The 26,624-nt window shown below is 33.8% G+C and overlaps 3 protein-coding genes across 5 annotated transcripts; all 3 read left to right on the top strand.

Annotated features, from left to right (window-relative positions):
* Positions 1 to 441: 441 nt before the first annotated feature.
* Positions 442 to 3,420, top strand: LOC149490727 (tubulin glycylase 3A-like). Its single transcript, XM_089710325.1, has 5 exons — positions 442 to 480; positions 575 to 667; positions 785 to 1,901; positions 1,983 to 2,498; positions 2,600 to 3,420. Exons 1-5 carry the CDS (start codon positions 442 to 444, stop codon positions 3,418 to 3,420), a joined length of 2,586 nt encoding a protein of 861 aa, XP_089566451.1.
* Positions 3,421 to 5,843: 2,423 nt separating this feature from the next.
* On the top strand, positions 5,844 to 17,638 carry Arglu1 (Arginine and glutamate rich 1). Of its 3 annotated transcripts, XR_016317229.1 has the most exons (6): positions 5,844 to 6,073; positions 6,154 to 6,319; positions 6,424 to 6,624; positions 7,460 to 7,543; positions 13,403 to 13,913; positions 16,873 to 17,638. XR_016317229.1 is itself a non-coding variant. In XM_089708037.1 (5 exons), the coding sequence occupies exons 1-5, from the start codon at positions 5,913 to 5,915 to the stop codon at positions 13,562 to 13,564; spliced, it is 765 nt and encodes a 254-aa protein (XP_089564163.1). In that variant the 5' UTR covers positions 5,844 to 5,912; the 3' UTR covers positions 13,565 to 14,654. The 3 variants fall into 3 exon arrangements, 2 of the variants coding, with proteins under 2 accessions (XP_089564163.1, XP_089564151.1); XM_089708037.1 differs by lacking the exon at positions 16,873 to 17,638 and having other exon boundaries at positions 6,154 to 6,310; positions 13,403 to 14,654; XM_089708025.1 differs by lacking the exon at positions 16,873 to 17,638 and having other exon boundaries at positions 13,403 to 14,654.
* Positions 17,639 to 22,975: 5,337 nt separating this feature from the next.
* LOC149490725 (mannose-P-dolichol utilization defect 1 protein homolog) lies at positions 22,976 to 24,365 on the top strand. Its single transcript, XM_089708019.1, has 4 exons — positions 22,976 to 23,296; positions 23,386 to 23,584; positions 23,692 to 23,896; positions 24,069 to 24,365. The coding sequence occupies exons 1-4, from the start codon at positions 23,209 to 23,211 to the stop codon at positions 24,318 to 24,320; spliced, it is 744 nt and encodes a 247-aa protein (XP_089564145.1). The 5' UTR covers positions 22,976 to 23,208; the 3' UTR covers positions 24,321 to 24,365.
* Positions 24,366 to 26,624: the final 2,259 nt, after the last annotated feature.

Raw genomic sequence — 26,624 nt, 5'->3', positions numbered from 1 at the left:
TGACGATAATTGACATATATTGTCTAATCTGTAAATTACATCACAATATTATCTGAATTAATCAAAAAAGATCAAAATCATTTAAATCAAAAATATGTTTTAAATAAAAAGCAACACAATAATGATTTGGAACGAAAATATAAAGGTATTAAAAGTTTCTCATTATCCGCATTAATAAATGGTTATGGGTTTATGACTTCTATGATTCGTTTGATAATTAATTATAATATGTTGACCATCGAAAGGAACACGCAAATCTTAGGCAAACAAAACGATATGTAGACCGAAATAGAGTTCCTTATATAAAAAGATATGCTAATATAAATTATAACGTGCACTTGCCAAAGATCACCTGTTTTACACTAAAAGTAATAACGTATACTTTTCAGAAATTATTAGTATCGTAAATCTATTGGGGATGAATAAAGAGCCTTTATCACAATGCCAATAGGAAAAAAGAAATATGTAAAAAGGAAGAAAGTGAGCGTTTAATTTTTAATTAATCTTTACACATACCATCATCATAATATCAAACGTTGTACAAAATAAAATTACATAATATTTTTATTCGTAGAAAATAACGAAATCAAAATCTGTTCCTAAAGAGGCTACAAGGCTATTGGCAATTGAAAATTCTGCCAGTGCTTCAGGACCGGGGCTAGTTAAAGTAAGAAATTCCACCCAATTCTCGGTCCTAATTTATATTTCGAATATTATTAAATATTTATAAATACTAAGTTATATATAGTAAAGTAGTAGTTACGTACAATTGTTATAATTTCAGAAATTTTATGACAAAGTTGGTGTCAAACGAATTTATACTCCATTTCATACGTTTGGGTATAGCCAGATAAAACGAATGGAGAAGAATCAAATAACTTCTCACGCAGGGCTTTCTCCAAAGGAGAAAAGCTACGTGATTTGCACATGTGAAGCAAAATCTACGAAGTATGTAAGCCTGAAAACAAAAGCAGCTGAAGCAATACGAGAAGCTAACATATTTTCCATCCAAGGGAACTGTAGTCCCGTTCGAAAAGCTCTTCTTGATCGTGGATGGCTGGAGAAGTTGCCTCCAAATCGTATGAATCTAACAAAATTACGACGTGGTACATTTTCCAATAAAACGGATGTGCAAAGTGAGCTTGAACGGTTGCTTCTTTCAAATTTTGTTGAAAAATGCAGTCCCAATTTTGTTTGGCGCACTCGTGATGATCGAAGAGACACAACAATAGACATGACTAAAGATTACAATACTATTATCAATAAATTAGAAATTGATGCTATGTGGACTTCTAAACAAGGGTTATGCTCTTCAATGAAAAGAAATTACTGGTTCTATATTGAAGATATTGCAGAAGTAAATGGTCCGCGATCGTATAATATACCTGAGCCTGGCGAAATAGAGGGGTTTATAAAAGATTACAAAATTACTGCCTGCACTAGTTTATTGAAGTGGTTGCTTTCAATGGTAGCGAATAACAGACCAGTATTTGTTGATGATGGCGAAATTTCTATGAATGTCATCGTATTTGCTTTAAAAAGATGCAAAGAGTATTTGCTACGTAAACAGCATAAAGACATTGATCGGGAGATAAACATAATAACTAACGAACAGTGGAATTCATTTTTGAAAAAATACTATTGTATAATTGCTAAAGACGAAATATTTCGAAAAGATAAGTATGATAAGTTACCGTTGTATTTATGCTATGCTAAATTTTTATTAAAAGAAATTCATAGATATAGACCTCAATTAAGTTGTGAAGGATGTCATAATATTTGGATAATAAAACCTGCACATTGTTCAAGAGGAAGAGGCATACGAATGGCTTCAAAATTAGGTGTTATCACTGATTTGTTGAATAAAGCAAGTGCAAAACATGTTATTCAAAAATATATTGGTAAGGATGAGCTACAATTTTGTTACTACTTTGCTAACAAATATTCTTCGTTTATTATTAAAAAATTCTTTGCGTTTTCAGAAGAACCACTTTTAATCCATGATACTAAATTTGATATCAGACAATATTACTTGGTCACCAGTACGTATCCTTTAGTTGTTTGGATGTACAAGGACTGTTATTTAAAATTTAGTTCACAAAAGTATAGTCTGAAAAATTACCATGAATCAATCCATTTGACGAATAATGCTGTACAAAGAAAGTATACGAATTGTGAAGGAAGACACTCTGAACTTCCATCGAATAATATGTGGGATTTAGACAAATACAAAAATTATTTGGATAACATCGGAAAGGATAAAGTTTGGGATAACATTATTTACCCAGGAATGAAAAAATCAATTATTGGAATAATGCTAAGTTGCCAAGACACCTTGTCCGTTTGCAAAAATCGATTTGAATTATATGGATGTGATTTTATTTTGGACAAAGAATACAAACCGTGGTTGATAGAAATAAATTCATGTCCTGATCTCAATAGTACGACTCTAGTAACTGGAAAAATTTGTCCAGCTGTTGTATCCGATATAATAAAAGGTAATATAATATATATATATATATATATATTTTTTTTTTTTAATTATAAGTAGCTGTAAATTAATTAAAATATGTTTACGAATATTATTATTGCTTTACAGTTGTTATCGATTATGCACATAATCATAAAGCTTCGACCGGAAAATTTGAATGTATTTATCGACAACCTATGACACTACCGAAATATGGCAATGCAGCGGATATGACCGTACAAGGTCATTCATTACCCTATGACTATTTCTATAGAGGTAATATAGAAATAAAAGAATCTTATGATGACATTGAAATTGGGACAGAGTATAATATTCGTGCCGTCCTAAACAAACTTAAGCGTTTACATGGAACAGACACGGTAATGAAAAAACCTATCGAAGACACTAATTATGGTAATTCAAAGGAAAGTAATGACTCTTGCACTCATAGTACTCTGTCAGAAAATGAAATGAGTCCTAGTTCGGAGAGGCAAAGCGATAGATCTGGAGATATTCTTGTAATTGAAGATGTTAATTCTGACAAAAGTTTGTCTTCAAAAAATATTCCGGTAACAGACTGTTCAGTTTCTCACTCTAGCTCCAATCATTCGAAACGAATACAGAACGTTTGTAGTGTTACGGATCTCAATACATTTCTTAACCGCTATCAGAACACGAAAATAAAGCAATCATTCAGTTTCAGTAAACTAGATGATGGACCTCTTGGAAAAGCAAGTTTTAATGATATTTTATCAGAGAAAAAGAAAAAAATGAATTCGGCACTATCATTATATGACAAGAAAAGTAATAATTTGAATATCACCTCACTTACACCAAACGGAGAATTATTGTTAGCTAATTTTCATAAAAATGATAGTATGTTTAAGGCGGCATCAAAAATAATAACATTTATTAAGGAAAAAGAAAAAGAGTATGAAGCAGAATATTAAATAATTTCTTTTTTCCAAAACAATGCTAAATAATTATTAATAGGTATCAATTAAAATTACACATGTTTTTTTGCACCCGTGTGTTTAATTTAAATCCAAATAAAATATACAGTATTCATAGCCCGTTTCAAGACTTCAGGGTTTTATCTGTCAGTTAAGTATTAAAAATGTATTAAAACGATTTCTTGTGTCAATGGGAACAGGCCGAAAAACAGTCGACTAAAGATTAAAGCTCATTAGACCCACCCAGCACCCGACCAGCTGACCACGACCACTCCTCGCTTGGCGTCAACTTCTTCCCCAAGATGGTCCACAGGTGAACGACACGTGGTCAATGAGTGGATATCGCTTGGACCACGTACTTTTGAGAATTGAGTAGTCTGTTTCCATTGGCACTAGATCTACACGTGTTTATGATAAAGAAAGGCAAATAATGAGAGGGAGCGGTGCATTGCCAACGCGTGGTCCTCTCGTGAATTATTCGCGGCAAGCGTGAGAGCAGCGAATTGTCACCGAGTCAACCTGCAGACCACGGGGTCGGGGGTGGTCCTTAGAGCCTAAAGTAATCTAATCTCTCAATCTATGACTACACTTGGGTTGCTTTTATTGCTGTTGTTACAACTATCAAATCATAAAAATGGACACTACGTATGATCCGGTAAAAATAAGTACCTACGACAGTTGTTCAATGATAAAATATTTTATTTTAACGATACTGAAAATAATAGATGGACCCTTGGGTTATAACATTTTGATATAAACAAGTAGAAACTACACTCGTGATTCGTGAGTTTTCCAAAGATAAAATTAATCATCACGATAGAGTGAGAATGATGATGAGTTATGTTCCCTTAGAGCGTAGACGCACTATGCGGGTAGCCGCATTGCGGGTAGCCGTCCGGCTGACCGCAATCACAATTATGTACGTAATATTCATTTCTATGCGCACTGCGATGCGGCTACCGCAGACCGCACACCCGCAGGCTACCCGCATAGTGCGTCTACGCTCTTAGAGCTAGCGCGCACGAGCAACTTTGTCTCCGCAACTTTTTTTGTCTCCGCAACTATTTTGTCTCTCCCACCTATGGGCTAGTATGAAAGTGCGCGCACGTAGCGACGCAACTCCCCATACAAATTGATGGGAGAGACAAAATAGTTGCGGAGACAAAGTTGCTCGTGCGCGCTAGCTCTTATATTTACACCTTCATAACCCGTTGATCGAGCAAATAGACAAGTGAATACAAATTTATGTGTATATTTACAATACAAATTTTTGTAAATCAATATAAATCAACTAATAATCAATACAATTATTATTAATAATACACTAGAAATCTTTAGAAATACACAAACGCATTAGAAATGTTGCCGTTTTAAAAAATTCTGTTTGCTTTACTGTATCTGTTCTCATAAAATTATACGCTTCTATAATTTATCTGTATTCTGTATCTCGTTTATTATAAAAGACTCTGTGTATAAAAGTCTAAAGCGTCTTATTTACGGTCCATCTTGACGTACGTCCCGCCAAGGTCATACACGATGCACGACGCAAAACGACAGTGAATAGCGTTGACGTACGTCAATAATTATTATTATTATCTTGCTGGATGTGCACGACCAACTTTTCATCCAGCAAGCACCCCCACCACCGCGAACGTCGTGCAGATGGACAGTGAATAGCGCGGACGTACAGCAGATTAGTGTTGCCAACAGAAATTAATGTAAATACTTGGAAACGTGGCCTATTGATATGATTTTTTTGTGATAACTTAGTGAGTACATGAGCAAGCAAGAAACGGTTATTTATTATTTTTATGTACACAGGAAATCCCAATTATCATTACTTTTGGATCAACCTTGTACACATGGACAGTTTATATTCAGAAGTTATTATTTTAAAAGAACTCCAAGGCGAATTGTTGAATAACACAGATTTTATGCAAAAGTCCACTGCAGAAAAATGGCAATTTATTAAAAAAAAATATCTTGACGAATTTGTTTGTTTAAAAAAAAATGATTAGCTATATACTCTCTGTTCCCGCCACTTTAGCATTTACTGAAAGAGTCTTTTCGGTCATGAATGTGAAGTAGCGGGAAGAGAGAAACCGAGCTTCATTAAAAATTAATTAAAAATGAGCTCTTGAAATATATAAATTTAGATTTGGAATGTTTGGATTCATATAATTCATTTAAAAATAATGAAAAATTCTTAGTTACTGCAAAAAGTACAAAAAAATACATTTTTAAAAATATTTATTTACTCTATATATACCTCCTTTAAAATCAGATATACTCTATTTCTTCAAATAAAAGTTGGCAACCCTAGCCATGCTTGATGCGCGCACGATCGTCAGTAGGATACATCCAGCACCGCGGCCTTGAGCCGACGTACGTCGGGGATTGACCGTGAATAAGACGCTTTTTTTACAAGGCGGAGTGCATCTTGCATTGTTGTAATTTTAAATTATTTGGACTGTTAATATAATTAGTGCATGATAATGGGGCGCTCAAGATCAAGAAGTAAATCCCCTCGTCGGCATCATAAAAGTAGTAAACATTCAAGGAAGAAAAGTCGATCCAAAGACAGATCCTCATCGCGTAGTAGAAGCACAAAACATGCCGAAAAATCAAGAGAAAGAAGTTCTAAATCACGGTATTTACTACATTCCATATGAATTTATTTTTATAATTTTACAATAACCAATAAATCATCGGCTTATCGATTATTTACAGGAAAAGGTCGCATTCAGTTTCTTCTTCTTCAAGTACTGGTGGATCTTACGATGGCAGCCGGGGTAGGAAAAAGTCAAAAGGCCGTAGCAAAATGGATGAAGTGGATCGTCTAGCTGAAATGGAAAGACAAAGACGTGTGAGAGAAGCGGAACAAAAGGTAAATATGGTAATAATTTGTAGCTATGCTTTTATTTGTATATTTGAAATTGCTACCTTTGTATTTAATTTCGTCATATTTTACACTAAATTTTAAATTATCACGTTATAAAGGTCGTTGAAGAAGAAGCGGCGAAAAGAATAGAACTTCTCGTGAAGAAGAGAGTAGAAGAGGAATTAGAAAAACGAAAAGATGAAATAGAGAGAGAAGTGGCAAAAAGAGTTGAAGAGGCGAAGCAAAAAATGGAACAAGAAATGATGCAAGAACTGGAGAAACAGAGGGAACAGCAGAAGCGGGAGGAAATGGCCAGACAGGTAACTGCCACTATCATCTATCAGTCATATGTAAAAGCAATCATTCACAAAATTGCTGTTACATGTGACATCCGCTAAATCAAACTTGCTCTTGCAGCCCAAACATATAAGTATACATCCTTGTGTTATATACAAATGTATTCTGCAACACTAATAATCGAATTCTTTCGATCATATCTGTTAAAGGTCCAGTCAGGTGTAGTTCGAGTTTACAAGAACTTAAAAAATTGTCACTTGTTAAGAATATGTATATATCCAATTAACATGCATATCATTTGCACTCACCAAAATAGACTTGTTATTATACTATAAGAATGCCATTAAGGCTTTCGGCTAGCATTTTAAAATTGTTCGCTTGACTGTCCTTGGCAGTCACGTAGTCTATAAGTCAGGTCGGAAGACTGTGCAAGACGCGAAGCTGTAAGAATTTTTATGGAGTTGCCGCTTGAGGATCAGCCCCTGAAGCCGAAGGTATTTTTTGAATCTATTTTTTGTATAACAATTTTTTGTTTCATGCTACTAAGGATTATGTAAATCAAGTTACTCTCTGCTAGCTATGATGATTTAAAGATTTTATTGTGAACATGTTCATTTGTACAGAAAAATGTATTATGATGTATTTTACAAAACAAAATTATTTGTATACTTTTATATCAATGTCAATAGGCAGTTTCAAATGTTTCATAAGAGTTGTAAAGATGAATATAGAGACACGCAATATAATACACACACCAAGTGTTTTAGGGATCTCATAATATGGTAGAAATAACAAAATACAATAACAACCAGGTGACAGTGCTAGTATATGTGATAACATGATGTTTTTATTATACAGGCTGAAGAGGAACGTAAAAGGAAAGAGTTGGAGGATATCATGGCTGAAAATAATAGAAAGATAGAAGAGGCTCAACGCAAGTTGGTGAGTAACCTGTTTAACATACTAGCTGCGCCCCGCGATTTCACCCGCGTGACTCCGATTGGTTGTCCGAGAAATCCTGTTGGTTATAGCATGATGATATAACCTTCCTTGATAAATGGGCTATCTAACATCAAAAGAATTTTTCAATTCGGACCAGTTGTTCCTGAGATTAGTGCGTTTAAACAAACATATAAAATCTTCAGCTTTATAATATTAGTTTAGACTCAAACATTTACAAGACATTTATTATTTAACTTTATTCATTACACATTAGTAATTAGTAAAATGTGTGTTGTTTTCAATTTATTCATGTGCTTTTAAATGATTGTAAAATAAAATTATAATACCGGTTCTGAAAGCACTTTTTGATAAGCTTTTGATATGACCCCCATTACATCTAAAATTAAATTAAATGTATTTCAATTCACATTCATAAATTTACATTTTTTACAAACCACAAATAACTACAATATCATTAAATATGTATTGCCATTTTGTTGGCATTAAGTCATCCATATATTTAGCACTATGAGGAAGTCATTAAAAAACTGGTTTTATTTCTTATCACAATATGTATAATATAGTCTACATAAGTATAATTTTAATTAAGAAAGTACAGTAAATTTTTCTGTTTTATTTAATACTAGCTGTTGCCCGCGACTTCGTCCGCGATTCGGTCGTTTTTCGTCATTCGTCGTTTAAAAAAAATACGTGACACTTTATTTTTGAATGTTCTTAATTGTCTCTTATAAAATTTAACTACATTAAAATTGAATACTCTGATAAGAAAATCTTAAAATCATCGAAAATCATAGACATCGAATATCTGAGGAAAACACGAATGAATGTGATTTAAATTCTACATTTCTTAGTAATTAAAATAATAATCTAAATTAAATTTAGATTAACAGTTTGAGCGCACCATTATAGAATATGTACCTAAGTAATAAATTACGTTAGTTTACATAGTAACTTTACTAAAAACACGATGACTTTCTTTCGCGCTCGGTACCACAAACTAAACATGTTTGTGGTACGTGGCCCGCGTCACTTTACCCCCCACGAGTTCCCCTCCGTTGCTATGCGAAAATACATTCGTCGCCCTACTGTAGGAAAAATTGTAATACTGCGGCCTGGGCGTTATAACACGCTCAGGGAATTCCTGAGTGCTGATAGACTTCCGTCTATCGGCATTTATACCAATTTTATATTAATATCACCATCTTGAGGAAAAGCTTCTAATGTCGATTTAAAACGCATATATACGGATTAACCTGATGAATTAACATGTTCTAAAATTGTGAAATGAGTTCAGTTTTAAATTCGAGAAATATTGATTTCTTGTATTCGATTATTCGTCGTAGTCGAATACAAAATATATTTAAAGAAACTTAGGTTGGCCTTCAGGCAAAAGGGATCCTATCAAATGATAAACTTGACCTTGTATCTTAAAAGTAAGAATGAAAGGAGCATCTGATAATTGTTGAGCACCAAAGGATCATTTAAAACGCAATACTATAAGAGCTAATATTGTCTAAGAACTGTTTAGATTGCACATGTTCCTCTAAAACTTAAAAGCAGTGATTTCAAAGGTTCCGGCGTATCTTCAAACGAAAGCCGACTCCTTACTCCACTTTAAAGCATTACAAAAAGAACATACTACGTTAATATCGCCTATACAGAAGATGATCTGTAATCAATTGTGAGGTTATAAGCAAACCCACTTTTATATTATTTTGTCGGACCACACCACCGAATTTGTAGATTGATCTTCTATGTTTACCTCTAAGTCATTAAGACTATGTCGAAATCTGTCTGCAATAAGACGGGCCTCTCGCTATTCGTCCGTTTAAAGAGACCAATAGTTTCAATTCTTAATCTTTCATTAAACAAACTTATTAATCGTTCTTGTCTCAAATAATGGTAATATTCGCGTCCCTACTCTAGTCATTGCTTATGCTCATGTTCATCTTCGAGAGATCGAATAATATTATGGTGCACCCTATTATTTGTCAAACGGTCTTCATATTGAGTAAAAGTTTCAGAATTCTCGAGATAAAATATGACGATCGTGATCAGCTGTGAGACGTAATTCGCTCTCAGTGAGGGTTTCGGTCTCACGGGATAGTACAATATGCCATTTGCGATCAGCTGTGAGACGTTATATATACCCTCAGTGAAGGTTTCGGTCTCACAGGATAGTACATGCCGTTCGCGGTCAGCTGTGAGCCGCAATTCTCGTTGTGAAGCGGTTTCAGGTTCGGCATAACACATGTTGTTTTCGGTCAATAGTAAGCCTCTTATCTCTAACGATCCTTGAGAACTCTTATTTCTCATTTTCTTAACTTTGCTCGAATTTCGATATATAAAGATTTTTTAGGTGGCACTGATGCGGGTGAATAAAAATTAAAACGGACTAAGAGTGTTATAATCTCAATCATCATCATCAATACATATAATAAAATTGTGGAAAAGTGATGTCTGTACAATTAAAATATGTAGAAAAAAATTAGCAGGTGTTATTATTATCGAGAAATCGAGAGAAACCATTTTTTTCTCTTAAAAGCTCCCCCCTCCCACTTCCCGAACTCCGATTGACCGTAATTTATTTTTCCTTACATTTTTATCATATCCTTTTCTAATGGGTTTCATCCTACTGCGATTTTTTTTTGTTTCAAAAATTATCTACCCTGGTGTATAGGTAAATTTTCCACATAAAATGTCCTTTAAATTATGTCGTATTATATTTTTAACCCCCGACGCAAAAAGACTGGTGTTATGTGTTTGACCGCTATGTATTTCTGTGTGTGTGTGTGTGTCTGTCTATGGCACCGTAGCTGGCTAACAGGTAAACCGAATTAGATGCGGTTTTTTTGTTAGGCAGAATATTTTCCGACGCTGGTTCTTAGATAAAGTGTATCAAAATTGGTTCATCCACTTATTATACCTACATAGGGGTAAAAGTGGGAATGAAAAAAATTTAAGTTATAATTTATTTTTAAAGATCGTCGGGAAGTTTATGAAATTATTTATTCCTTTTTCTATACACTTTTCTTCGTCTAAACGGTTTAGTTACGTGCTCTCTCTCTCTTCAGCCTTTAGTTACGTGCGTGAGACAGGAAAGATCTAATTTGGATTTGTTTCTGGATTTGATAAAAACTGAGTATCGATTAAGCTGATCAGTGGCTACTGGCTACACCATAGATTATTAAAAACATCCGTTTAAGAAAGGAAGGAAATAGAATTTGCTCCTCTCCCCCCCCCCTGGTTCCTAAAAAATAATATGACATAATTTAAAAGAAATTTTACGTAGAATTAGTTAGGCATTTCTTTTTTGATTTTCGATATTATATACTAATCATAATTTTTAATTACAATATGTAGTAACTATTTGGTATAGGTTAGGCATTTCATTTCTTGATTTTCTTTAATAATTTGGTACGTAAGTTTTTTAGCTCAGTTTAGTAAGAAATTTTAATAACAATTCTTTTAATTATTTATGGTAGTACAACAGTACAGTATGGTTGTACGTATTTACTCAATAATTGTATGTTAAGTAGTAATTCAGCATGGGCGTAGCCACGGTGGGGCTGGGTGGGGCGCTTACCCTGGCTTTGATCTGGTAGGTACTAATTGTGAAGGGGAGTGGGCGTGGGCGTGGGATTGGGACTGAACGTGGCATATGGCGTGGGAGTGCGAGTGGGCGCGGGAGTGGGAGCATGAAAATAAAAATGATTTTTTATTGTTGCCCCACCCTGAGCCCATGGTCATAGGTCCCATAGTCACTATTCCACGCGAACGAAGTCGCGGGGACAGCTAGTAGACAAATATAATCAGAAAGCTTTGAACTCCTAAGCTCAACCATAAAAGATAGACATTTATGATGTCGGGAGATATTTTTTATATAATATGGAGAACATTTCTTTCATACTTGATTTCTGTGTAGCTTTAACCATTAAGATACACGCATTAAGAACGCACACGCGACGAAAGCTTAAAAATGGAGTTGCTGCTCTGCTCACGAATATGAAAAATAATTGTACCAAGTTTCGTTTAAATCCGTCGAGTAGTTTTTGTTTCTATAACGGTTATACAGACAGACAGACGGACAAACATTTTTGACGTCGATGTCGATCTCTAATCACCTCGTGATAGTTATTTAGGAAATATATTTCATGTGCAGAATTGACCTCTACAGATTTAATATAAGTAGGTATACATATATTTAGATTCCAATTTCCATGTAACGTTAAATTCGACTATATAATAACTAACAGACAACGCAGGTTATTCTCGTTTCCGTAAGTTGAGGCGGCTACATATTCGGTCCTAATAACATGACTTTTTGTGAACGAAACGACAGCGCGGTTTAATTCGATGGCAACACCATCAGAAAAAAGGAAATATTTTTAACTTTGAAAAAATATTATGATTTACACTATTAATACTATTTTAACATTAACACAAAATATAAGACTGTGAGTGTGTAAAAATAAATCCAGCTAGTTTCACATCACACTTATGTTTATAATTAGGTATACGACATGAAAATATATTAATTACCAAGCAATAATCATACAGATAAATACTGAACAAAAGTATTAACAGTCAAAGTATATTTTTACTAACAACATGTAAATGACGAAGGAATAATAATTATCAACGAACTAACCTTTTTGTATTAGAGTCCCGCCTCGTGATCGAATTATTAAAACACGAAGATTTTTAAAAATGTAACCAATGAACACAATCAATATTAGATTAACTGTAATGGATACATCTACCCTCACTTTTAAAAATGTAGTATATAACACGAATTATATAAGCGCACCTTATAGGGAAGGGAAGATTTATTATGGGTTAAAGGGTTAAATAAATAAATAACTAATTTAAATAAATAAATAAATAACTAATAAATTATTAATTTTTAACATTGTGTTTGATTTGATTTTTACGAAATCTCATAGATGGCGCTGAATCAAATTTGTCTTTATAGTACTAAGATTCATTAAACAGTTTCTCTGCCCAAATTACGTAAATGACGTAGTTTTTATAGTGTAAAGCTAGATAATAGCATGGCTTACTCAAAAACAACATTTAAACATGAGTCTTTAGATTGTACGCTGTCGTAGTACACGGAATACGTAAGAAAAGTAAAGGTTCACAGCTCCTCCCCCGGAGGTGATAGCATGATAATATGTTTAAAAAAACCTCACACGACCTGTTAGTAATATTCATGCAAAATTTGAAGTCAATCTATGCAGTACTTTTCGAGATTAGCTCGGACAAACATACAGACAAACAGACAAACAGACAAAAATTCTAAAAACTATATTTTTGGCTTCTATATCGATTATAGATCATGGATTATGTATTCTTTTAAAAAAATATTCAATGTACAGTTTTGACTTTCCTACGATTTTATTATATGTATAGACTAGCTGTGCCGCGCGGTTTCACCCGCATTGCTCTGCTCCTGTTGGTCTTATCGTGATGATATTATAATATAGCCTATAGCCTTTCTTGATAAATGGGCTATGTATCATCGAAAGAATTTAAACCAAATCGGACCAGTAGTTCCTAAGATGAGCGCTTTCAAACTCTTCAGCTTGATAATGTCTAAATGTCTAAATTTTGGTGTGAAATAAAACTACATATTTAAATATAAGTAACATTTACTTCACAATCATTAGAATAATTTGGATTGTATTTTGTGACTTGGTACTCATTTTTATTGGTAAACTTTTCAAGACAGAGTGGTTTAAAATTATACTTTAAAATTATACTTATACTTTTATACTTTTTGATGCGAACCATTGTGGGCATAAGTTATTGTAACATAAATTTTTATTTGCACAGGCTGAAGAAAGGCTAGCGATGATAGAAGAACAACGAAAAATGGATGAAGAAAGGCAAAAGTTGAAGAAAGAACAAGAAAAGAGAGTAAAGGAGGAACAAAAGAAAATATTAGGCAAAAATAATTCAAGACCCAAATTATCATTTTCATTGAAACCACTTTGATAGGTCTACGTTTTAATTATTCAGATACTTTCCAGTTAGTTTCCCGCGCATTTATATGTATGTTTTTTTAAACTGGCAACAAAAATTTGCAACGGTTTATTTTATTCACCATTATTTCTATGGATAACTGTAAATATATTTTAAGGTAGTATTTGTTGTAGGTTAATAAAATTGCGGTATTGTTTATTTTGTCATCAATTTAATGTACAATAATGTATGGGTATATCACAAATGTATGTAAACATATTGAACAAACATTTTGTCATGTTAATACATATTTTTATAAGTATCACCATATTTTTGATTTTGTTCTATAGGTCTAGTCCAGCCTGATTTTTCTCTCCCAAAGGTAATCATCCCTGATAGTCAATTATCTAAAACCAAATATTTTGTTTGTTTCTAAATAATTTGGAAAATTCAAATACATTTAGTTTCAAGTGTTTTTCTAAAATTTAAATATCAAAAATTTAACCACAATAAAAAAATGTTTGCTTATTGAGTCACTTTTTTTACTATACATGTAGATTTTGAAACCATACCAACCATAGTTTTTTCAGCTCATTATTCTTGAAAGTGTTAATTTTTAATTTAGAGATACATCTTCAATTTTGCATAGTAATTTGGTTGTTGAAATTTTTTTAAACTTGTGTTGAATGGAATAGTTTTATATAAATTAATAATGATGATGATCCTAAACATTGTATCAATATTGTATGCATCTTAATCTGATCTTGAAAAACTCGTCGCCTAAAAAACTAATTAGCTGTGTGCTTCCCAATAGTAAAATATATTGAATATTGACTTTTAAAATGTAAAAGATTTGCATAAATAAATTAATTATAACTAAGCACACCTATTTAAAAATATTTATTTTTTAATTCAAACATGAAGTAACAAATAAAAATATAAAGCTGCTGTACATAACTATTTATTGGTTGACTTAAAAAATTAAATTTAAGAATGTTTATATATTTTTTGCAGAAACAAAACAAGATAATAAAGGAAATAATTAAAAAACTAGTGCTTTGTATAATTTTTTATTATCTAGCAATCACCACATGTAAGGGACTTTTTTCAATAAATTCTAATGCCATATCGTGTTTTTCTTTTTTACCTTATTCCTATAGAAATACAGAATACGGTGTATTAGAGCGTATACGCACTATGCGGGTAGCCGTCCGGCTGACCGCAAGCACAATTATGTACGTAATATTCATTTCTATGCGCACTTTGCGGTCTGCGGTAGCCGCATCGCAGTGCGCATTGCGGTCAGCCGGACGGCTACCCGCATAGTGCGTATACGCTCTTATGCTTTGATCGAGAAGATGGCTGTATCCGCACAACGATATTTCACAAGTAGTATGCGAAACAGTGCGGTTTATTTCCGCTTGAATATTTCGTGCAGTTTAGACTATAAAGTAAGTATGGCTACATAGCCATAATTACTTTATAATTATAATTCGCGCGTTTCGCTCTGTCGCGTCGTACAACGCAATGGCGCTATTGAGAAGATCCTTCTATTTTACGCCAATTTTACGTATAACTCGCTTGGAAATGGAATTTTTATTTATTGAAATTATTCTTACAAATTATTACAATAACTTAAGTCTAAGAGCGTATACGCACTATGCGGGTAGCCGTCCGGCTGACCGCAAGCACAATTATGTACGTAATATTCATTTCTATGCGCACTGTGCGGTCTGCGGTAGCCGCATGGACATAAACCTCGAAACGTATTAGGAACAGAGATATTTGGTTTTGTATTGTTCATTTAAGTACCTAGAATCTAGATTATTTAAAGATTTTTCTGAGTTTTTTTTAGGTTTATCCTTTTTTTTATTTAAGAATTACTTATAATCAAAACGATGTATATGTACGCAATATATTGCTCTTTTAAAATATTACTTATCCAAGTTTCATCAGTTACCGTGAAAGTCATACGCCACTAGCCCATACAAAAGTACCCATACCCCTTTGTAACCATTGAGTTACTATGCACTACTTTGTACTACCGACTCAGGACTGTCACGACTCACGAGCATATTTTACTGTTTGTAGGATTGTAGGTAATTCCTAATAGAAAAAATCCTTTTATCCATTGGTCCGCATATATCGGCCCCGTTGTTCCTGAGATTAGCGCGTTCAACCAAACGAATTCTTCAGCTTTATCTTAGTACATATTACTATAGTAAGTATAGTTACGTACGTTATGTATAAGTTTTTGTACGTATGTAACGTAATTAGTAATCACATACTATGATCATCACTGCTACTAATATGCTACAATTGTTACTTTTTCAGTAAATAGTTATTAACTGCATGTATGTTTTAATCACAGTTTTAATGCTAGGTATATTAAATTACTAGCGGTCCGCCCCGGCTTCGCCCGTGGTACATATTTTGAAATAAAAGGTAGCCTATGTTCTTTCTCAGGGTCTAAAGATTATCTGTGCCAAATTTCATCAAAATCGGTCCAGTAGTTTATGCGTGAAAACCATACATACATACAAACCTTTCCTCTTAGATTATGGATTGGTCTCCGCGCGCGCGCTACGACTAGATACCGCCGGCGTACTTGAAAAATGCGGCAACTTATAGTACGCCGAATTCGGCGTACCCAAGCCAGTCGTGTCACAAGTAGGGATGCAACATCGTTCTGAAAAACATCGATGTTTTAAATCATCGATGTTTGCATGAAAAACATCGATATGCAAAAAAATCGTTGATATGGGCGATATATCGATGTTTTTGCCGATGTTTTACTTTTTTTAATAGGATGCTTCATTAACACTAGCATTAACACGTTTTATTACATTAAAACACATTTTAATACAAAAACGTTATTTATTTTAAATAATGTAACAATTCTGAGACAGAGTTAAAGTAAACAAACTTAGACATGATGTTATGACAGCTGCTTCAGCAGCAGAATCATCTTTGTGTAGTTAACATTATATTACATGTAACATGGAATGTTATATAATATTTATTTAGAATTTAATAGTCTTGCCACAGAGTTAAGGAAAAGAAGCTTAGATAATCTAGACCCTAACAGCCTATTTCTTTGTTGAGTAATGGTTGCTCCAGCTTCCGAGAACAACCGCTCACTTGGGACAGACGTGGCAACGATTGGAAGGTATATCATTGCGACTTTTGTAAGTTTTGGAAAAAGAGATTTCATATCTTATAATCCAAAATGTGTATAGATATTGGGTAATGAGTAATCCAATAATCGAATCGTATTAAATTGAATCAAATTTCATTATATATATATATATATAGTCCAGCCTGATTTTTCTCTCCCAAAGGTAATCATAAGGTAATAATCCCTGATGGTCAATTATCTAAAACCAAATATTTTGTTTGTTTCTAAATAATTTGGAAAATTCAAATACATTTAGTTTCAAGTGTTTTTCTAAAATTTAAATATCAAAAATTTAAACACAATAAAAAAATGTTTGCTTATTGAGTCACTTTTTTTACTATAGGTACATGTAGATTTTGAAACCATACCAACCATAGTTTTTTCAGCTCATTATTCTTGAAAGTGTTAATTTTTAATTTAGAGATACATCTTCAATTTTGCATACTAATTTGGTTGTTTACATTTTTTTTTAAACTTGTGGAATGGAATAGTTTTATATAAATTAATAATGATGATGATCCTAAACATTGTATCAATATTGTATGCATCTTAATCTGATCTTGAAAAACTCATCGCCTAAAAAACTAAATAGCTGTGTGCTTCCCAATAGTAAAATATATTGAATATTGTCTTTTAAAATGTAAAAGATTTGCATAAATAAATTAATTATAAGTACACCTATTTAAAAATATTTGTTTTTTAATTCAAACATGAAGTAACAAATAAAAATATACTGCTGCTGCTGCTGTACATAACTATTTATTGGTTGACTTAAAAAATTAAATTTAAGAATGTTTATATATTTTTTGCAGAAACAATACAAGAATTAATAATAAAGGAAATAATTAAAAAACTAGTGCTTTGTATAATTTTTTATTATCTAGCAATCACCACATGTAAGGGACTTTTTTCAATAAATTCTAATGCCATATCGTGTTTTTCTTTTTTACCTTATTCCTATAGAAATACAGAATACGGTGTATTAGAGCGTATACGCACTATGCGGGTAACCGCATTGCGGGTAGCCGTCCGGCTGACCGCAAGCACAATTATGTACGTAATATTCATTTCTATGCGCACTTTGCGGTCTGCGGTAGCCGCATCGCAGTGCGCATTGCGGTCAGCCGGACGGCTACCCGCATAGTGCGTATACGCTCTTATGCTTTGATCGAGAAGATGGCTGTATCCGCACAACGATATTTCACAAGTAGTATGCGAAACAGTGCGGTTTATTTCCGCTTGAATATTTCGTGCAGTTTAGACTATAAAGTAAGTATGGCTACATAGCCATAATTACTTTATAATTATAATTCGCGCGTTTCGCTCTGTCGCGTCGTACAACGCAATGGCGCTATTGAGAAGATCCTTCTATTTTACGCCAATTTTACGTATAACTCGCTTGGAAATGGAATTTTTATTTATTGAAATTATTCTTACAAATTATTACAATAACTTAAGTCTAAGAGCGTATACGCACTATGCGGGTAGCCGTCCGGCTGACCGCAAGCACAATTATGTACGTAATATTCATTTCTATGCGCACTGTGCGGTCTGCGGTAGCCGCATCGCAGTGCGCATAGAAATGAATATTACGTACATAATTGTGCTTGCGGTCAGCCGGACGGCTACCCGCATAGTGCGTATACGCTCTTAGACTTAAGTTATTGTAATAATTTGTAAGAATAATTTCAATAAATAAAAATTCCATTTCCAAGCGAGTTATACGTAAAATTGGCGTAAAATAGAAGGATCTTCTCAATAGCGCCATTGCGTTGTACGACGCGACAGAGCGAAACGCGCGAATTATAATTATAAAGTAGGGTTGTTGAGGATTCCTCTTCCGCTTCCTCATAATGCGGAAGTTCCGCAATATTTTGGGTTCCTCAACCGTTACCGCATCCTCAAAAATTAAATCAAAAAATTCCTCTTCCGCTATCGCTTCCTCAAAATTAAGAGGAAATTCATGAGGATGCCGTATCTACGACAACGCACTCGCTGCAGCTGCAGCGCTTGCCGGGCCGATCTGATCGGGTGGAGACTCTATTCGACTAGGTTTTATTCGTATGTAATGTATGAAAATATCTCGACAAAATCTAATCGATTTGAGTCACTTTTGTAATGAGATAGATTAGGTTTTGTCGAGTAATATGCATAAACAAAATCATATCTGAGTCCAACTCGTGACTCAAATAGTAGCTATAGTATAGGCTAGGCTTTGTAAATTCGCGATCGGTCACCCGCGCTGTTACTTGCCTGTTTTTGCATATATGTAATATTTTTTTGCAATTAAGTAAAGCTCGAAAACTGTTGGACCAATTAATATTTTTATTGAATATGAACACTGAGTAAGATGCTTTTTTATGACAAAGGGGCAATTTTCCTATAGTATTTAAAATATCAATAATCAATATGTACAGACAGGAGAGTGGCTTTTGTTTTAATTTTTTAATTTTTAAATTTGATTATAATTTCCTATCATCCTCGTCCTCATCCGCTTCCTCATCCGCATCCTCATCCTCAAAAAAATATCCTCATCCTCATCCGCATCCTCTAAATTTGCGTATGAAAATTCCTCTTCCTCCTCCTCTTCCTCATAATCACTTCCTCAACAACCCTATTATAAAGTAATTATGGCTATGTAGCCATACTTACTTTATAGTCTAAACTGCACGAAATATTCAAGCGGAAATAAACCGCACTGTTTCGCATACTACTTGTGAAATATCGTTGTGCGGATACAGCCATCTTCTCGATCAAAGCATAAGAGCGTATACGCACTATGCGGGTAGCCGTCCGGCTGACCGCAATGCGCACTGCGATGCGGCTACCGCAGACCGCAAAGTGCGCATAGAAATGAATATTACGTACATAATTGTGCTTGCGGTCAGCCGGACGGCTACCCGCAATGCGGTTACCCGCATAGTGCGTATACGCTCTAAGTCCCACAAAATGGCGCGAAATTTTATTCTCAGTGCATACTAAATTCTGCCTGCGTAATTTAAAACGCGAGAATAAAAACTTCGCGGTTAAATATCGGTTAGGTGAAATATCGCGTCGCGGAATGATGAAACTTAGATATTTTAAAAGTACAATATATTGTGAACAAAAGTTATTATGGACATAAACCTCGAAACGTATTAGGAACAGAGATATTTGGTTTTGTATTGTTCATTTAAGTACCTAGAATCTAGATTATTTAAAGATTTTTCTGAGTTTTTTTTAGGTTTATCCTTTTTTTTATTTAAGAATTACTTATAATCAAAACGATGTATATGTACGCAATATATTGCTCTTTTAAAATATTACTTATCCAAGTTTCATCAGTTACCGTGAAAGTCATACGCCACTAGCCCATACAAAAGTACCCATACCCCTTTGTAACCATTGAGTTACTATGCACTACTTTGTACTACCGACTCAGGACTGTCACGACTCACGAGCATATTTTACTGTTTGTAGGATTGTAGGTAATTCCTAATAGAAAAAATCCTTTTATCCATTGGTCCGCATATATCGGCCCCGTTGTTCCTGAGATTAGCGCGTTCAACCAAACGAATTCTTCAGCTTTATCTTAGTACATATTACTATAGTAAGTATAGTTACGTACGTTATGTATAAGTTTTTGTACGTATGTAACGTAATTAGTAATCACATACTATGATCATCACTGCTACTAATATGCTACAATTGTTACTTTTTCAGTAAATAGTTATTAACTGCATGTATGTTTTAATCACAGTTTTAATGCTAGGTATATTAAATTACTAGCGGTCCGCCCCGGCTTCGCCCGTGGTACATATTTTGAAATAAAAGGTAGCCTATGTTCTTTCTCAGGGTCTAAAGATTATCTGTGCCAAATTTCATCAAAATCGGTCCAGTAGTTTATGCGTGAAAACCATACATACATACAAACCTTTCCTCTTAGATTATGGATTGGTCTCCGCGCGCGCGCTACGACTAGATACCGCCGGCGTACTTGAAAAATGCGGCAACTTATAGTACGCCGAATTCGGCGTACCCAAGCCAGTCGTGTCACAAGTAGGGATGCAACATCGTTCTGAAAAACATCGATGTTTTAAATCATCGATGTTTGCATGAAAAACATCGATATGCAAAAAAATCGTTGATATGGGCGATATATCGATGTTTTTGCCGATGTTTTACTTTTTTTAATAGGATGCTTCATTAACACTAGCATTAACACGTTTTATTACATTAAAACACATTTTAATACAAAAACGTTATTTATTTTAAATAATGTAACAATTCTGAGACAGAGTTAAAGTAAACAAACTTAGACATGATGTTATGACAGCTGCTTCAGCAGCAGAATCATCTTTGTGTAGTTAACATTATATTACATGTAACATGGAATGTTATATAATATTTATTTAGAATTTAATAGTCTTGCCACAGAGTTAAGGAAAAGAAGCTTAGATAATCTAGACCCTAACAGCCTATTTCTTTGTTGAGTAATGGTTGCTCCAGCTTCCGAGAACAACCGCTCACTTGGGACAGACGTGGCAACGATTGGAAGGTATATCATTGCGACTTTTGTAAGTTTTGGAAAAAGAGATTTCATATCTTATAATCCAAAATGTGTATAGATATTGGGTAATGAGTAATCCAATAATCGAATCGTATTAAATTGAATCAAATTAATCCAAACTAACCATACACTTCACGTGTCAACACAACAAATCAATGCGATGCGCGCGAACGTCACAGTGATTCCGAATTCCGAAAACCCGAACGGACTGAACAACGATTTCGATGTTTCTGAATGTAGCAAACGATGTATCGACGATATATCGCTCTTCAAAACATCGATGATAACATCGATGTTTATGACCGATACCTCGATGTTTTACAAACCTCGATGTATCGTTTGCATCCCTAGTCACAAGCATTGTGTGGAGAGGGTGAACCGATAATTTATAAAGATTTTGAACAAAATCTGAAGTAAAATGCCTATTTGTGTCATAAAACTATTTAAAAATAATACAACAAAAAATAAGAAAGACACTGGGATCACGTACCATCACTAAGTATCGTATTATTCGAAATTTCTCCTTTACTTCGAAAAATTTTTCTATGAAAATACGACGCCATTCAGTGTTGCCGTATTGCATATCCAAAAAAATACACGTGGTTGAGGAAATATTTTATTGCTAATTTGAACTTTTTTTTTCAATACTATTACTAACACATGTATAAAAAGTATAATACAATAATTTATTTCTGTTTAACCATGTTTAACTGATTCATATAATATGTTTTTTTTTTTATTTCCGCTTGTTTACTTTTAAACAACCTTTGTGACTATAGTATAGTAGCGTCGCAAGTGGATTTGAGTCATGCGACTCAAATCGTTCATGGATTCGATTCCCGGCCAGGTCAGGATGAAGAAAAATATTTTTCAAACTTCTTTCCAAGGTGGCAGATTTCCCATTTATGAGGTAAAATTTATGTAGCTGGCAGCCCAATTCTTCACACACACTAGCGTCTTTACAAATTGCCTAACACACACTACAGAAATGAGTTGCCGCACTCACAGAGCTATTGTTTTTAGGTGGGGCGGTATCTAGTCGTAGCGCGCGCGCGGAGACCAATCCTTAATCTAAGCCTTTCCTATTTATAATATTTTGTACGTGGTTTGTACCTATCTAGATTGAAAGAAAAATAATTAACATTTTCGTCAAATGGTAACACCGAATTTATACTGCATCATAAAATTTGTAAAGCTACACGTCAGCCGCTTTATTTAGGGCTGCTACAAGAGGAAAAAAATTTAAGTTGAGTCAACGTTGAGTACGAACATATTATTTTGCGTTCATCGTTATTGCTTGTTACAGCGCGGCGTATACGTTTATTGCTCAGTGAATAAGATGGAATATTAAACACATCTACATATAAATAAAATATTATATATTCATGTAAAAGTATAGAAATATAAAAAAGGCTACATATAACAATGCATATAAAAAAGGCTACGTATAACAATGTATGCAAGCCAATGTTTCCTGTGTTTAGGAAAAAGAGCTTGCCTCATAAATAAAAATTATGTTTGTATAGTTAATACTGTGACGAGACTGACGACAATAATAGATTATATATAAATACTAGTTGTTACCAATTTGAGTTAGTTTATCTCGGAGTGACAATGAAATAAATATTTTTATATTTGTATTTAATATGTTTCTTTTATGCTAGTTCAGCCCTATGTTTACAATGTTGCAAGTGACATTTTTTCTGACAAATCAGTAATGTCAAATCGGTTGAAATCATTACAAATTTACGATTTGTACTTGGTGAACTCGGGTCATTAAAATTAAATTAAAAAAAAATTGAAGATTACGTTACCTACGTTAAATTAGTAATATTTTTCAGTGTCATGAACGAAACTTTTAAAAACTTTACGCGTGTTATTACATAGGATAAATATTGGAAACTTAAGCCTTAGAAATTATACCTCATAGTTGTAAAAGATATTCTCAATATGGGGGATTTTATAAAGGGTTTATTGGTATCTGCTTTATCTAAAAAGTGTTTTGATGAGTACTTTACAAAATATAACTTTTTTGATGGTGAGACTGTATTACTTCATTATTTTTATTATAATTATTTATGTAACCCAGTTCTTATGTATTATTAACGTTGCGCTATTTATTTTCAGTTCCCTGTTTTAAAAGCTCGCTAAGTACAGGTCTTGGTATCGGCATTATTGCTGGATCTATATTGGTGAAAGTACCACAAATATTAAAAATCCTTAACAGTAAGAGTGCTGAAGGAATCAATATTTTTGGTGTATACTTGGAACTGTTTGCTATAACTGCAAATTTTACGTACAGTTATGTTATGAACTTTCCCTTTAGGTGAGTAACATTACTTATGTTGCGAAATAAATATTATTAAATTTTAATATGACTGATATAAAGGTATTTTCAAAATGATTTTTAGAATAGATATGTATTTATTGCAGTGCATGGGGTGAAGGAACATTTCTTGCAATTCAAACAGCAACTATAGCTGCTCTTGTATTGCACTATGGTGGATCTCCGACACAGGCTGCTATCTTCTTATCTACATACCCGGCAGTAGTATCTGGGCTAGTCAGTGGGTACACTCCATTAAATGTGTTATGGACTATGCAGGCTGTGAATGTGCCTATAATTTTAATAGCTAAGGTAATGTATTTAATTATTATAAATTAATAACTTATATAGTCTCTAGTTTTGAAATTAAATAAAATTGTGTCCATTATTTTTACTTGAATTTTTAATAGAATAAAACATCAAATATGATTTTAATATATTGTAATGATTACTCCTTGGATTAAAATGTAAATGTATGTTTCAGGCAATTCAAGTAGTCACTAATTATAAAAATGGCAGCACTGGCCAGTTGTCGGCAGTAACATGCTTCCTTCTATTTGCTGGAAGCATTGCGAGGATATTCACATCTATCCAAGAGACAGGCGACATGATCATCATTGTCACATACTGTGTGTCAACTATAGCCAATGCAGCATTAGTCTTCCAATTATTCTGGTATTGGAATGTTGATACAAAATCAACAAAAAATAAGAACAAAAAGAAGAAGCGCACATAGGCTGTGGATTTTTATAAGTGGAACAATAAATGATTTTATTTATTACTGATTTTGTTTTATTTCCTAAAAAACATGTCTTTGCTTATTGCGGTCGCCACAATTAATGGTTAGGGAGCCAGGTGCAAATTTGGTTAACTATTTCCTCTCAAGAGATAATTCGTCAGACGCATGAGAGTATAGTATTATAAAGCCTCGTGAACGTCAGCTGGCGCTCGGTTGGGGGGTGAGCCTCCCACGCACATAGGAAAAAAAATACATTCATTCATTCATTTCCTCTCAGCTAAAAATTTGTCAAATTGTAGCTAACCCAATATCTTAACGAAAAAAAATAGTCAGCTGGTTACAACATGGTGTATTATACGTCAGCTGGTGTCTCGAACATGAAAGTTAAATTTAAAGAAAAATTTATTTTCCGTTATTTCCTCTCAAACAAAAATTTACCTGATGATAGCTTATATGTAACTGTGGATAAATATATATGTCAGCTGGCTGTATCTTGGTGGAAAAACCGTCAGCTGATACGGGAGGCTACAACCGCTCTTCCCCCCAACCGAGCTCCAGCTGACGTTCACGAGGCTTCATAATACTATACTTTGATGCATTTTACTAATTACCGCTTGAGAGGAACTTGGTCATAAAATCTGCTGCTGGCTCCCGGACCATAATGATGAGATGTGGTGAACAACAGATATAACCATTTTAATTAAAATATTTTTTTCAAGATTCTGTTATTTAGTAAGATTTGTTAGTGTAAATGGAGCCTACTGTTCTAAGGCAACTTCAATTTATACAATTATGCATGATTTAAATTACTGTGTCGTGCAAATTGCGTACATTTTATTGCTTGCTATAACAATATAATATTATGACAGTGACGCCAATAAATACTCACCACAATACTAACCAAACCTGTTCAAAGGTCAAATAAAGAGAAATAAGTAAAAAAGAAGCCTTTTTGCTGCTTCGTTATACCTATTATGTTGTTAATGCCCTACGCAACATCATTGTTTCAAACTCATCTCAAAAGGCCTGCTTTTGCAATAAGCATCTATCTATGATTCTTCCCTAATTTGCATGACAATACAAAAACAATCCTACAATAATTGTCCGTATTTAAGCAAAAAGGAACCACCCAGCAAAAACGCACTTCTGAGATATCAAAGGATTTACAAAAACATTTGCAGCTCTGTTAGATGAAGTAAAATTAAAATTTATTTTATTTAAATTCATTGATAAATTACTTATTTAAGTATGTGTAAGTATATAAATTTGCTCTGAATATTCTTAAACTTTCTAGATAATTAAGAAAATGTGCATGTGGTTCCTTTTAACATTTATCAATTAATAGGTTTTCTCTTATACAAAAAGGAACCACATCCCAGGGATTTAATGATATAAATGAAACTATGTATTTATAATATCGTAATTAAAGCTTTAATTAATAAAATATATAAAATAATACTTATATAGGACGTTTATTCGACGTTATCATCGAATTGGATTTCGAAATCCATCGTGTCTAGTCCATCTATGTGGTCTTCTATTGCATCATCACTAATGAGACCGTTATAAAAACTGTGCATCTTGTGGAATGAGATGTAATATGGACTGAATATCGCTAGAAGGTGAAAAAAGCTTCTCCAGAGGCAGCGACGTATAAGGTTCTTCGTTATCTTCTGTAATAAATAGAAAAAAGCTTTAAATCAAAATAATAAAGCCGCGTGGCTTTTATACGTAGGTAGGTATATGGCGACAGCAAAATATTATTAGTTCTTATAAAGCCGTGTCCCTACTAGACGACTAAGTATGTTGTATGTACATGCGCCATGTACAAAAAACTGGCTAAGTGCGAGTCGGACTCGCGCAACGAAGAGTTCCGTACCATTATCTATAAAAACGCCAAAAAAATCACGGCTTATTGTATGGGAGCTTCTTAAATATTTATTAAGCTATTGCATAGCTTCTATCGCGGGCCTTGAGCGCGGGGACCGAATCGAGAAATTCCGTTACGAAAAAACCTCACGCTCTCCACTCCGACGGGCTCGGAGGTGTGGCTTGAAGGCATGCTATGCAATAGCTTTGCCGTGGCAGTCCCCGAGTACCACACGTCTTTTTTTTATTCTGTTTTTTAGTATCTGTTGTTACAGCGGCATCAGAAATACATCATATGAAATTTCGACTATCTAACTGTCACGGTTCATGAGACAGAGGGATAGACAGACGGACAGCGGAGTCTTAGTAATAGGGTCTCGTTTTACCCTTTGGGTACGGAAGCCTAAAAATCATGCGCAACAGTGGCAACCC

The sequence above is a fragment of the Colias philodice genome, chromosome 2, assembly GCF_061535455.1.
Source record: "Colias philodice isolate Cphi_HAF_F1 chromosome 2, ilColPhil1 Martin Lab GWU primary, whole genome shotgun sequence".
Taxonomy (NCBI): domain Eukaryota; kingdom Metazoa; phylum Arthropoda; class Insecta; order Lepidoptera; family Pieridae; genus Colias; species Colias philodice.
This window is presented reverse-complemented; position numbering and strand designations above follow the sequence as displayed.